The 14,296-nt window shown below is 39.0% G+C and overlaps 1 protein-coding gene across 1 annotated transcript in view; it reads left to right on the forward strand.

The window, feature by feature from the left end:
* Positions 1-14,296, forward strand: part of ARID1B (AT-rich interaction domain 1B) — a 339,938-nt gene that overhangs the window by 295,973 nt on the left and 29,669 nt on the right. Inside the window, exons 11-12 of the mRNA XM_050895216.1 lie at positions 7,413-7,522; positions 8,270-8,428. Coding sequence (XP_050751173.1) covers positions 7,413-7,522; positions 8,270-8,428 — 269 coding nt within the window. The remainder of the gene's footprint in view (positions 1-7,412; positions 7,523-8,269; positions 8,429-14,296) is intronic.

Below are 14,296 nucleotides of genomic sequence, written 5' to 3' on the forward strand. Positions count from 1 at the left end.
CAGCATGTAGATGAGTACAATGTTTTGAACAGTTCCAGCAACACTCGGACCCAGTTTGACGTAGGTGTTGACTAGCAAGTATATGTATATTTGTGTGTATGTGTCTGCAAGAGAGGGAAGGAGAAAAACCTCATCTTTTAGGAGGCTGCTCTTGCTTTTCAGTGTCTTACTTCCTAAGACTGCAATTTCAGGTATTTAATGTGGCACTGGTTTAAAAAAAGAGATGTGCACCTGCTCTGACTTGAAGATGCTGTAGGTTGAGCACTTAAAATAATTACTCTGTTCTGAAAACATAGGCCGTATTTACTGTTTCCAAAATTCATATAACCATATGTAGGGTTTCTTCATTTACTTATTTAAATATCAGTATATGAAATTTAATCATAGCTTCCTTTTGCAAAAAAAAAAGCATATTCAATGTAGCTGCTGGATTTATCCTTCATATCATGACTTGTGAATTTAGAATTATTTGCAGCTTTGTGTGTGACTATGAAGACAGGTGAATGTAGTTCTGTGCAAATGTGCTTTATAGCCCATATTCAGTTTGAACTCCTAACAATTATCCTCCATCAAGATAATACTTCAGGAAAGATCAATTCTTTGATTGGGGTGGGTTTGGATAGAGTTTCAATGACCCTGAAGTGGATCCTCCCAAATACTTATTCCAGTCATGGAGTTTCTGTGCATGCTTTACTGATTACATTAGCCCTTTTTGAAACGTTGGGGGTTTTGAAGTTTTTCTGAAAGCTGGATAGGTTGTGCTAAGGTGATTTGATGTTGTTTCTTAGTTGGTTTTGTTTCTACTTTTGTTTATTTCTTTAGACTTGCCTTACTACTTAAATTGTATCTTACCAAGAGCCTGTTTCAGTACCTTCCTCTCTGCCCCGCTTAGCCTGTTTCGTTCCTTCATCCTTTGCCTCCTTCCCTGTCTTTCTTCCCTGTCAATTTTACATGTCCCTGTTTCCTGGGCAGCAAATGGCCACTGTGAGATTCTGGTGTCTAGTATATCCAGAGGATTTCTTTCCTGTACATAGAAGCTCCTGAGACACTTAACAGTGTCTTATTTTTCAAGACTATTACGTTATGTTTTTGGTTAGCAGAAGAAACAGAATGGAAGCTGTTAATCAGTAAGATTTTTTTTAAAAGAAAAGAAAAGAAAAAAACAAAAAAAAAGGCTTTTTCCAGTGCTGGCTTGGAAGCCATTGGTTAGTCCAGACAGCACACTTCACCATCTGGATGAAGAGGGAAAAGCTATTGAAAAGACCATTAGATAATAGCTTGCTTTTCCCCCACCAGAGCTGTCCCAGGTAATATTATGTTTTGTTTGTGTAGTTATGTGTTTTGTCTGGCTTGCTGAAATAAAATTACTTCTGAGCATTGAAACTGTGCTATAAATTCTGTTTTGCTATTAGCAGAAGTAATTTTTCCCCCTTTTCCTCTGGCCCCCAGAGCTGCAAAAATAACCAACAGCAAACAGATGGCAGAGTGCCCTGCCTAAGAAGATTTATGTATTCCTAAGGAATAACCAGTTTAAAGGAAGATTCACAGAGGTTTTTTTGTTCAGATAATTCAGCCATTCGTTATTTCATATAGTGGAAATCTGTTCAATGCAAGGCCATTTATCCTAGCAGTCTTTTGTATGGGGCAGTCATACTCTTTTTATTGTGTTATGCATTCTGAAATATTGGATTTTTAATAATTTAAACATTTATCAGGGTTTTTTCTGCCAGTGCATTTGTGAGGTTTTCTTTTGTTCCAGTTTTATTAATTCAAAGATTACCCAATGGAGAGTAAGTATGAGATGAACTAGAGGAGTTCAGTGCACCTCTTTTCCTCTGTGTGTGAGCAGACATGCATCTAGATTGCTTTGGGCAGCCGGCCTCCAAGAGCACACAGATGGTGTTGGTGCGGGGTGGGGCGAGGGGGAAGCAAAAAGAGAAAATTAGGTGTGAATATACTGATGGGGGGGGCACATGCAGTGGGAATACTGCATTTCCCCGTATCCTGACTCATCCTTCTGCTTGGGTCAAAGAAATGAAGGGCTGAGCTTAAGACAAGTGTAAATACAGTACTTAAAATGATAATGTGTTGAGCTGGGGGAGCACTTCAGGGTCAGCTCTGGCCCTGCATTTGATGAGGTGCATTTGATGAGGTGGAGAACTTGCAGGTGATACCTCCTTACGGGCTTGAAAGCAGTATTTTCTGTGACACAAAGACCAGTTCAGCTGTCTGGCTCTTCAGCCTTTTTCCCCCACTAGTGTAAAGTCACACATCTGTCAAATAAACCAGAGTTCAGTCAATGTGTAGGGCCAAAACCAAATGCAACTGAGTGGCTGCTGGTGAAGTGTGGGCATTAGTTAACTTGCTCGCATGCACTGAGCATGAACGACTGTGGTTTCAATTAGAGGCCAATGAAAAACTAAGGTAAGCAATAGGGAGAAGTTGGTTTCTTGGTTGTCTGGGTTTTGGAGAGTGCAGTTGTGTGTGCCTCCCTGTTTTGAGGGAGGAAGGTAGGTTTTGGTTATATTCATTTTAATCAAATGCACTTTTAGGTTTTACTCTAAAATAGAGGAAGATTGCTGATGCTGATGGACTTGTTTTCATGTGGTTTTAGAGCTTCAGTACAGCTAAGTATAACACTGGTTTTGCCACACCTTTTTTAGTAGTATTTATAACTCCTTATTACTAGTTGATCCTTTTTTTGTCTTTAGGTTTTTTAATTAATGTCACAGCTGAAAGGAAAATCGTGTTGCAGTTATGCATCCTGGTACTTCAACAGTGACTGGGGATCAAACAACAGACCGCCAGCTTCTGCTGATGTAGAGCAGTTTAGGAACACAGAAATTATGAGATCAAAGAAGACAGATCCTTCTGATAGAGTATCCCATCCATAAAAATAACAAAAGCTGCAAGAAAAAGTGCCAGAATCCCTTCACAATTATGGAACACACTGCCATTCAGAAAAATTGTATAAACTCCACTGTCCTTTTGTTATATGAGTTCACCTTTCCCATATATATTTTAGATTTTTTCCCCCTATTTTTTAAATTCAGGCTTTAAAAATATATATAATAAAAGGAAACTTACAAACTCCAACATAAATAAGATAATAATTTCATGCTGTGAGCCTTGTTAATTCTAGTGAAAATTATCTTTAAAAAGAAGTAATATGGAGTTTGGATCTCACAGATTTCCATATTGTGCTTGCACAGAAACTGGCACTCATAATCTCTGCTACCTCTGGAGGTGAACAAAACAATAAAAAGGCATTAATCTCCTTACTGCCACAAGGATCCTTTCCTAATTTCACTACCTCTGTCCTGCTGAAACCTTCCATTTTCTGGATATTATTATTCCCAATGAATTTTTAACATCGTAATACTTTACATAAAACATGAAGTTCTAGGAAAAGTTATTTGCACTAAAGGAATTAAAAGGATGCTCTTAAAAATAACATTAAAAATAGATAAAACACTTACCTTTTCATATATATGTTTGACTTTCTATTTATTTGAATGAACCTCTGATAGGGAAAGCAATCTCATTTATGAATGTGAAGCATTTTTTAGAAATCTTAATTGGTTTTCTCTTGTTTTGCAGCTTGGTTACATTTTTCTGAAAAATGGAAACCTCCATTTATCTCAGTATTTTTTTGCTCTAACACATATCTTTGTATGAGCTATTATATAATGCACATTTCATTAAACTTTCTGGAGGATATCAGCAGTTGGTAGCAGCTGAAGTATCCCATCACATATATTCCAAACAAGCGATGACCATGATCCAGTGGTCATTGTGTGAATGTAAATCAAGCCAGCTTCTGGCGTAGAGATGCCCGCGTCCCAAACTGCATGCACTTGTCATCCTTTGGATGAGACTTGGTAGGCAGAAAGGAGGTGCGGCGCTGCGGTCCTCGGTGGCCCACTCGTCCCTTTCAGATAAGGTGCCCAAGTGCTCTGGGCTGTGCTCTTCCCCAGAGGTGAACGGTCATTTGTGGCAGGACATTAGGCAACGCTGTTGTCTGTCTTCTGTTTTTCCTGTGGGCATAAAAGCAGTGGAGATCCTCTTGCCAACTCCACATGAGTCACAAATTCGCTGCTTTTTCTTTTTCTTCTTTTTTTTTCAGAGGGAGAGTGCTAGGGGTGGAAGGGAGGAAGGAATGTCTTACAAAGGATGTAATATTCTGTTTTGTAGAGTGTGATTTGTTATTGCACTAGCAATAAAGAGAAAAACAATGTTTGTGTGTTGCTGCTCCTACAGTATTTCATCATCTTCTGGGACTGATAGAGCAGCCTTTAGCAAAAAAGAATGCTTTGCTGCAGTTTTACTCATGTCAATATCTGCTTTTGAGTACATTAAATTCAGTGTGGAATAGTTAATTCAGGACCTTGACCCATACTTGCTTTTTGAAATCATTCTAGCTCTTAAATTCTTATAATAAGCCAGAGGCTAGTACTTGAAACCTATTCACAGTACGCTACAACACTTTTTGAGTCAAGATTTCCCTGTTATCCTCCTCTCTAAAATGTTTTATCCTTTGGTCTGCAGTTCACACGCAGAATTATTAGTACCTGTGTAGAAAGAGACCGTGTCTTATTTTAGCAATTTCATGACAATAACAGTATTTCACTGCTCAGAAAGGGTCAAAACAATGTTCTCGCTGTACTGCTTTGCTAAAAAAAGCGAAGGAATGTCTGTTTGCAAATCACTGGAGAGTACGTTTGCAAGAAGTTATGAAACAGCATTTCAACAGCAGATAGAAAAGTAGCTGTGGAAACGTCTTCGGTAAAAGCTATAGGGAAACTAGACAACCTTGCAATTTGCTAGTAAAATCCTTGCAGTTCTCCTCTTATAGGTAGAAAGAAAGGATGTAGATGAAGTAAATAATTTAGAACAAAAAGGGAAACAGAATTTGGGAAACCTTGTTTTTTTCATAATTGTCTCCAACTCCTGATAGTTATATTTGCATATGCCAACAAGAAATATTCAAAAGCCAAAGTGAATCGGTATTTTTACATTTCTTAACATGATTAATACAGTCAGACTATGTGGTAATTTGCAGACTAGAATTACTTGCCCTTTACATGAGGTGTTAACTTAAACCTCTCTGGAAAAGGGATTTTATAAAGGAATTCTGATGGAAACAGGACTACCAGGAGTGGGCACAATTATTATATTCTTTGTAACAGAAATACGATGTGCCAACCTAGATAACAGTGAGATATCAGCAGAGGATTTAGCCATGCAGAATTCTGGTGAAGAAGCGTGATTGTTAACTTTGCTTTGTGTGACCTCTCTAAAATTGCTTTCGAGGGGAAGGGTCATCTTTGGTTGCTTTGAAACTAAAACGAAGACTACTTTTTTAGCGCTTTCACAGCATGAAATGTGTTAACTGTTAAAATGGATTTTGTATAACAGTTCTGCATCCTAGTTTGAAACCAGACTGTGGCATACATTTGACCATTTTGTACATATATTTTAAAAAAATCTCTAAAAGAAAAATAACTTTTTTTTTGACTGTGGAATTCAAAACTAAAATGTGTTAGGCTGTCATCCTTCACTTCATAATGGTCACAAGCTGCCCCAACTCCTCAAACTGCCCCAACTCCCTTTATTGCAAGGGCAAAATGCAGACAAATCAAATGCTTAGTGGATGCTGGCTTCCCAGTATCATATTGCTTGGCTGTTTTGTTGAGGTTTCACATACATACATAAAAATAACAGCATTTTTAGCTGATCCCAATAGATTTTTCTCTGCAGCTGCATCACTTGAAAAAGGCTTTTTGTTCCAATTCTTGAAGTCTGAAGTAGTGCGAGTAATTTTTTTTTTTTTTTTTAAATCTCAATTATGATTTATGTGTTGTGATGACTTTAAGGGCTTGATTGGGCTACAAATGTGCTTTGAAAAAACAAGAAAATGTGCCCATGAAAAACACCAGCAGTTCAAAGCTGAATATTGAGTATACAGTTGTAAACTCACATGGCACGTGGCTGGGTAGGTTTTTTTGGCAGACCCATAGTCTCAACCTGCAGTGATACTAAAGATATTAGCAAATTAGCACTGCAGAGCTTGCCAGCGTATTCGCCAGAGTCCTGCTCATGCTCTCACTGCTGTAATTAAAACTAATTATTTTCTAAAACATAGTAATACATGAATATGTGCAATAATCATTTTGTAGTGGGCAATCTGTGAAGTATTTTTAAAGCTTCTTTTCCCCCTCCTATCTTGGGCTTGCTCTGCAGTGTGCCTGCTGCCTAGTGCAAGCCAGCATTGTCATTTTGCAGAGGCGCACGCTAGTCTGATAATGATCAGATTTATTTTTTTTTTTAACAATGATGCTTTGCCAATTCTTAAAATTTGTAAGTTTGGGATATGTATTTTTTCCTTTTTATTGCCTTGTAGCTTATTCTATCCTATGTTTTTCTTATCTTAGATCCTTCTTTGAAAGAAGGCCGTGAGGGGGAGAAAAAAGGGAGAGGGAAGGGAAGATAACCCAGTCTTTCGCAAATGCTGTGCACATGGTTTTCTGCAGGGAAAGAATCACCTGGTTTCTTGCTGTTGTTATCTGGTTATTTGCATTGATTCAGTGTCATGGCACCTCCTAGCATCTGCTCTGCCCAGTATTTTCTGTCTATTTATCTGAATGTTTCTTCTTACATCTTTCTAGAAATCCAGGAACCCAGCAGCTCTGCAGCAATAAAACCATACTTAGCACTTGCATCTTCAAATAAAAAAACCCCTTAACTCCTCACACCCCTGGGAAGCAACTGTGTGCCATTATCAGAGAAAGACATTTGTGCGTTCGTTATAGTCCCACTTCATTTTGGCAGAAGGGGAAGAAGTTGAGTGCCGGTTCTCCAACAGAGCGGAGTTTACAGCTTGTAATTCTGTAGCTAAGGCTCACAGTGGCTGAGCCATTCATACTGAAGTCGGTAGGGGCAGGAATTACCTGCTGGACACCAACCTTAATACAGACTTAATTGGGAAATTCAGCCTTTTTCTCAGATTCAACATTGCAAGCAAAATGCGCATCATTTTCATTTACGTTTGTCTGTTGCTAAAGGGAAGGTGCAGTAGTTATTAAAATAGACTATTGTTCTGTTAAAATGTAGTGGTCAAATGTGGAGACAGTTGAAGACCACCAGCAGCATGAAGAATGAATTTTACTCTGTAAAGTGGTGGTGGTGGTTGTTGTTGTTGTTGCATGGTGCTTGTATTCTCCCCTCGTTCATTCTCTTCTATTTCCTCACTTCAACTGAAAAGGTTTCCAGGTTTCCGGACGCTAGAATAACAGGACAGAGGTGGGATAACCTCTGCTTCATGTGGCGCCACAATCTTGCAGCAGGAAGCGTGTTTTTTCCTACAAAGCCAAACCTAGTCATGCTTAACTGTTTCTCCTGTTTTCGATTAGCACCTATGGGTCTTGCAGATATGATGACACCCGGTGAGTCCAAACTACCCCTTCCTCTCAAAGCAGATGGCAAAGAAGAAGGACCCCCCCAACCCGAGAGCAAGTCAAAGGTATTTACCACCTCCGCACGTGGTGTTGGTTCAGCCCGCAGAAGTCTGCTGTGTTGTCCTTCATCTTCTGGTTTTGGCCTACCCACTTCTGTTCTTTCCTGCATGCCTTTCCATTCACGTGCAATCTCTTTGTTTGTTTCTTTTCTTTTTTTTTTTTTTTTTCTTTTTTCCTTCATTGTGTGGATCTGAAAGTTACTAGTTCTTACGGCATTTTAACTTGCGGGGGCAAAGCAACCCAAGCCAAAAGTTGCGTGGGGATTCGGCCGTGCCAGGTGGGTGGGAAAGAAGGGTCTTGCCTGGTTTCAATACTTGCAGCCATTTTTCTCTGCCTTCAGTTATAGCTTCCTGTTTTGGCCGCCTCAGCAGCAGCAACATACTTTAATATTTTGCTTTCCTGCCTTATTTGATAAAATAAGGTGAACAGCTTGTTTTTTTTCTTTCTTTCATAAGGGGAAACCCATGCTTAGCATTCCATGTGAGCTTGAAATAAGCATGGTGGCTTAGTGACTTTAGCCAAGCATCCAGCAAACTTTCCAAATTATACTAATTAACAATGTTGTTTTAATACCTTTTATATATATATAAATATATTTATATATGTGTGTGTTTTCTGTATGTGTGTCTCTGTTTATATATATTTTATATATAAAAATTGGTCAGTCTGTTAAACTGGATGTATTTTTTTTGTTTTTAATAAAGTTTGCCCTGCCTTTGTCATATTTTTTTTTTTTTATTCCTCTACCACAGGATAGCTACAGCTCTCAGGGTATTTCTCAGCCCCCAACCCCAGGCAACCTGCCAGTCCCTTCCCCAATGTCCCCAAGCTCTGCTAGCATCTCCTCATTTCATGGAGATGAAAGTGATAGCATTAGCAGCCCAGGCTGGCCAAAGACTCCATCAAGCCCTGTAAGTGGCTCTGGTTTTTTTGGTTTTTGTTTATTTTTTTGTAATTAATTATATTTTAATGCTTGCTTGTTTGTTTTGTAAATTCCTTTTCTTCATTATTTATCCACTAAACAGTTTCCTTTCTTTATAACACTGGGTACAAATTCTGCTCTCGGACACATGACTGTAAGTTCCACTGCCTGGCTTCAGTGGGGCCTGAGCATGCTTATCCAAGGGCAAAATTTGTCCCAACAGTACTTTGAAATAAGAAAGAGTAAAATTGCGTGCATCATGCAAGTGTGCTGTCTGGTAATACAGCAGTTGTTGTGAAGAAAACATCCTTCCTGTAATGCATCAGCTTCCAAGCATGCCAACTGTGTTGTTAAGGACAATTCCATTTCTGTTCCTGGGCCCAAACTCCTTCACACAACTGACTTCACTCTGGTTGCTGCATTTGTCTTTGCTAGGATTATTTAGGAAAAAAACAAAACAAAATGAGAAATCTTCTCCCCTATTGAAACTAATATCCATCAAAGTTTAAATTGTAGACTCAGCACCACAAAAAAGCTGCCGTGTAGATTTTTGAAATATTTTTAATTTTGAATTGTGTATTTGGAAATACAATCATTAGGTTATCAGGGCACAGTCTAAAACAAAATTGTTTCTGATTTGCTTCATACAGTTATTTTGAAATAACCCAGATTGTGGCTAGAAAAAAACCCTGATGCATGTATGTTTTTAGAAAACTATTTTTTACATGAATAATGTTTAGTCATTCTCATACAGGTTGTAAAGAAAAACCTGAGAGAGATGTGTGGAGCTAAAAATGAATTTCATCTCATATATCTATATATATACACATAGAAAATCTATATACATATATAGAAAAGAGAATGCAGACATAAGCTGATATGGCCTATGGGGAGCAAATGTCCGCTTCATCATTTTTGCTTTGTTTTTTTGAATTAGAAAAATATATATTGTTCCTCTTTTCTTTATTTTTACCAAAAGTAATAATCATCATAATTGCTCTGTAGAAAAATACTGAAATATATTGTGAGGAATATAAAGGGATTTTTTCCAATGTTAATGTGCACTTAATTTAGCAACAATTCTTTGATTACAACTTAATTTTCACAGTGATGCGTTGAAGAGTATGTCTCAGGGCAAACAGAGGAAGGCCAATTGGAGGGAAAAAGATCTGCCCATCCAAAACCCAGACATCTAGTGAATCCCCTGAGCAAAGGGGCAGCGTGGCATGAAATGCACCACCTTAATGGTTTGATGTTTATTTGGCAGCGACTTTGAGTCTCAGAAGGCAGCTGGTGTTACTTGTTCCCACAAAGTCTCATCTTTTTCTTAACAGCATTTCTGAAAGCGTGGTACCAAAAACTCTGTTAGTTTTCTTTGTAGTAATGTTTTGGGTATTGCTTGTTTGGGCCGTTTTCTGGAGGAAAACAAAAGAGTTATTGCACAGGCTGGCTAACACATCAAGTTCTTCCTCTACAAGGCTACCAAATGATAATGCATTCCTGAGCTCATTGCATAAACTGCATAACAAATCCTAGAATCATCGTGAACATATGTGGAGTTTTTTCCGTGTAAATATGCCAAAGTGTAGCATTGGAAAAAATAAATGGAGAAGGTTTGTGCTTTCAGTTTCTTCTGAATGCCCTTCTGTCCGAATGCTGTTGCATTTTTAGCTTCAGTTAGCTTCTCGGTACGCAGATAGGGGTAAATACGGTGCTTTGGAACAATAGAAAAATAAGTGCTGTAAATTAGCTGATCCCTTTTTACCTGTGAAGGGCAGTGTATTGGATAACTTCATTGACTTCAACAGCAGCCTGACATAGACTGGAACGATTGATTGCAGGCGTTTCGTTACACTTGAAAACAGCCTGAATTTGTTCATTAAATCCCAAAGCTGCTTCATGTGCTACAACTTCTCCATTCCAGCAGAAGATAAAAGCAAGGATGTATGGTCTGTGATTCACTTCACAGCATCCCTGTGATCCTACTAAGTGGATCTTCTCTTTCAGCAGTTTTATATGGAAGTGATGCATGAGAAAATGCGGAGAAGGAATTGTTGAACATTATGTTTTGAGGGCTCTTTGGGTACATTGGTAAAAGGACACTTCTGCTATGCTAATTTTGCACATAGTGTGCATCCCTGACAGTGGCAAGGTGGCTTTAAAATTCTTTAAAAGAGAAATTTCAAGTGTGGGTGTGAACTACACAGGATCGCTGCAACATCAGTAAAAGAGTAGGTTATGAAAACCCCATAAAATGCTGTTCGCTGTCCATAGGTACCCATGAACATGACAGTGAATACACCTGAATAGCAGTATATTTCCATGGTGCTAGCTGTGAGGGGTCTGCGGAGTCCTTCAGGAGGAAATCTTGACAGAGGATTGTGTCCTGCAAAAGCTTCTGCCAGAGATTGGACTTCAGCAGTTTTTGCTGCCTGTGTATGCACACTCTGTTCTGTAGTAAAATAGGTCTATGTAATAAGTGTAATATTGGCAAATTCTTTATTGAAGTGGGGGAAGTGAACAGTAGATAGTTCTTTAAATATAGATGCTGAAAGATTATGTACAGAAGCACCTACCCACTGCCTTAATGTGAGAAGAACTTCTACAGAAATTTGTGTTGCTCTGAAGGATTCTGCAGACTCACCATACTAGGGTCTGTGTGAAATACAGTTTTACTAGGTGGTAGGTGTATTGAAAATAAAGTATGGGGTTTGACAGATTTAATATGGGAATTGGTTTTGGTGTCCGCGTACTTTGGTGGGGTTTTTTAAATCGCCCATTTAAACATGGGCAGTCATATCATGTAGAAGAGTGCTGGGGATTGAGGGCAGAGTAGGATACAACTAAATCGGTAAAGGTATGTGCCACAGGCTTGCACTAGCATTCTTTTATCATCAAAATTATCAGCAAACTTAACAGAATAAAAGCTCGTGATCTGTATTCTTCCAGCATTGCCTGGCATGCGCTCATTTTAGTTAACAATCTGCTAATGGGATCATTTTGTAATAAACCCTTCTTTTCTGAGGGTTAACATTTACCTATAGGCAGATTTAGGCTTCCATCTGAACCTGCCCATGTGGAACTGAAGTTTGTTTGTGTGTAGACTAGCTTGCACACATCTGTCATTTTTATATGTTTACATTTATAAAAATAGAGAAGAGAAAAAGATCTTTACTCTTGAGGAATAGAATTCTTCCCTCCAGTGCATTCTTCTAAAGTTAACATTTCATTTTAGAAGAAAATTGCACCCGTTTTACAAAGCATGACAACCTGAAAGCTCACACAGTAAGAAACACTTCTTACCTTCTGTAAGCTGTGAAAAGTTTTCAGATGATACTGTCATTTTAGAACCTGCTGCCACACTGCTGAAAAGCAGCATCATTTGAGATATATAGTAGAAAAACCTAGAATGAAAAATTCTTAACTGTTTCTATTCTGCTCTGAATCTGATTTGAAAAAGAGAATCTTACCATTTAAAAATGAAAACGTAGAACTGGTAAATCTGAACATTCTTAATCTTGAACTACCATAAAAGTGAAATAGAAACTATTTTGTTGCCTCATATGTTAGAATATAAGCACATACAAAATTTGCTGGGTAAAAGCTGAAATTTCCCACCTTCGGTTTTATTAGAGTTCTGTGGCATCATAAGTGTCAGATTAAAATTAATGCTGATGAGCAGTAGAGTAACTTTGTTCTTACTGCAGTTGGTAGCGGGGTAGCTCCAGTTTATTCAGCTGTTCAAGTCTATGTGATCATATATCTCTTCTCACTACAAAATCAAATTAGTAGCAACATGAGTTGCCTACTTCCCTCTTGCCACCCACCCCCCCAAAAAAATCTTCGACAAAGTATATTTGTTGAAAAGAGTTAAACTGATTTTCTTAAACGCCCAGATACATAGCAAGTGATGCTTTGAGTAAACTGGTTGCCATTACAGAATCAGTTTGTGCTTTCATTGCATAATCTGCAGGACTCATGTCAAAGTACTTTCCTGCCAGCCACTTCGTATTAGTACAACAAATTCAGCCTTGACTCTGACTTCAGTAGGAGTTGTAACGCAACTGAATCTGACTCAAGTAAATTCAGGAGTGCACCTCATTTCTAAGTAAGAAAGGTAATAATATCTGTCTGTAGGAAGGACTACTGCAAAGAAGCTACAGTATTGGGAAGCAAGGCAGAAAACTTTACAGGAGGCTATTTATTTAATTAAAATGAATATCCATTCACTGGAAAGAACAGCAATGGCTCATGGAACTGCTGGGTCACCCCCCTTGGCTTCACGTCTCTTTTCTTCTGGCTCTCCTCCAGTGTTGCCAAGTTTCAGCTAACGGCTGGAGGGAGATACAGAGCCTGTCATATTTTCCAGGCTAACATGCAAGATGAATGGTGGCAATGCTTTTAAAATCATTGGCAGTTGGATGCTACCCCACTGCATCTTTCGTGGTGTTGAGTGCCAGTCCTCACCAGCGCTGTGTGGGGACATGGACGAAGTGGGTGGTTCTGCAGCATCCGTGAGGTACAGCTAGGGTCTTCTTTAGAGATGTTCAACTAGAAATAAGTTCCTCTTTACTTCAGAATAGTGCTGTCTCCTGTTCAAAGTAAGGAAAAGGCAAAGGAGGGAAAGAGTGATTAACTAGATGAATTTAAAGAAGTGTCTACTGCAATCCACAACAAAGTTTAGGAATTTATTATACAGACATAAAGGATATGTTTCCCTTCATACATTTGGCTCCTTTCCCAAAGCTTTATATCTATCTTTTTCTCTTGTGTTTAACTCTGAACCACTCCTGTCTTCCACTGCTGTGCAAATCGCTTCACCTCTGCAAGCAGGAGGGTCTTCCTGCAGTAGCAGCAGCCTCTCTCTGCTGTCAGATCAGAGGCAGCTCGGATAGGGTGTAGCCCATCCACGCATGGCACAGAGCCCAGCTCACAGGGTTATATTGTACAGAAAAGATAAGGTGAGAAGTTACAGCTTGTGTAGCAGCCTCAGTGCTTTCTGCCGTCTCCACATAGAGAAGAAAAGGGCAGCAAGATAACATGACCTTTCATTAGCTGTAAAGCCCAAATAGCAGCAGGAAAACAGGTTCGTTCACTCCTGCATTTCTGCCACGTGAGAAAGAATTCTTCTCTTTCCACCTCTTTCGCTTTTCCTGGTAGTGGTTCAGCTCTGATTGCTGTGCACCCCTGGTTTTCTCCACATTCTCTTTGCAAGGTAGGACATGTGAGATGGCTATCTTCTGTCCTCTTTCAAGGGAGGAGAGTAGTAGCTACTCATAAGCATTATTGGTTCGGGCAGCTAATTGGCAGTTCACAAAGAGTATTGCCACCAATCTCCTTGTACTGTAGGCACTCCTGCTCATCTTGCTTTTTGGCCAGCAGTGGTGTGAAGAGGTAGTAAAGCATAACCATTTGTGCCTCTCTAAAGAGAGTACTACTCCTCGGTGTACTAGTTTGCCATGATTCACGCTTTAGGCTACTTTTGTGCAATTCCTGTTCTGGAGGAACATTTTCAGGTTTTCTAGCCCCTTTTTGGGGGCAAAGAGGAGAGGGTTGATTTGGTTTGGTTTTAGGATTATGTAAACTTGTGTGGGACAAACTTGGTTTTAATTTTACCCAAATTATTGCTTGCAAAGCTAAGTGGATGAGAAGCACTATGTGAGAGCTACCTCTTCTTAAAATGACATGAGGCAACATCAGAAACTTGCCTTCTGGGATCCAAAGTTCAGATCAGTGAAAGAAATATGAAAATGGGGAGTTTGGGCCCTTTATTTAAAAAGCTGAATTTTCCGTATATGGACAGAATGTACTGTTTGTGCCTGAACTAGTAGCCTTCATTCCTGACTGTTGTGTGATA

Source organism: Gymnogyps californianus, chromosome 3 (genome assembly GCF_018139145.2).
Source record: "Gymnogyps californianus isolate 813 chromosome 3, ASM1813914v2, whole genome shotgun sequence".
Classification (NCBI taxonomy): Eukaryota; Metazoa; Chordata; class Aves; order Accipitriformes; family Cathartidae; genus Gymnogyps; species Gymnogyps californianus.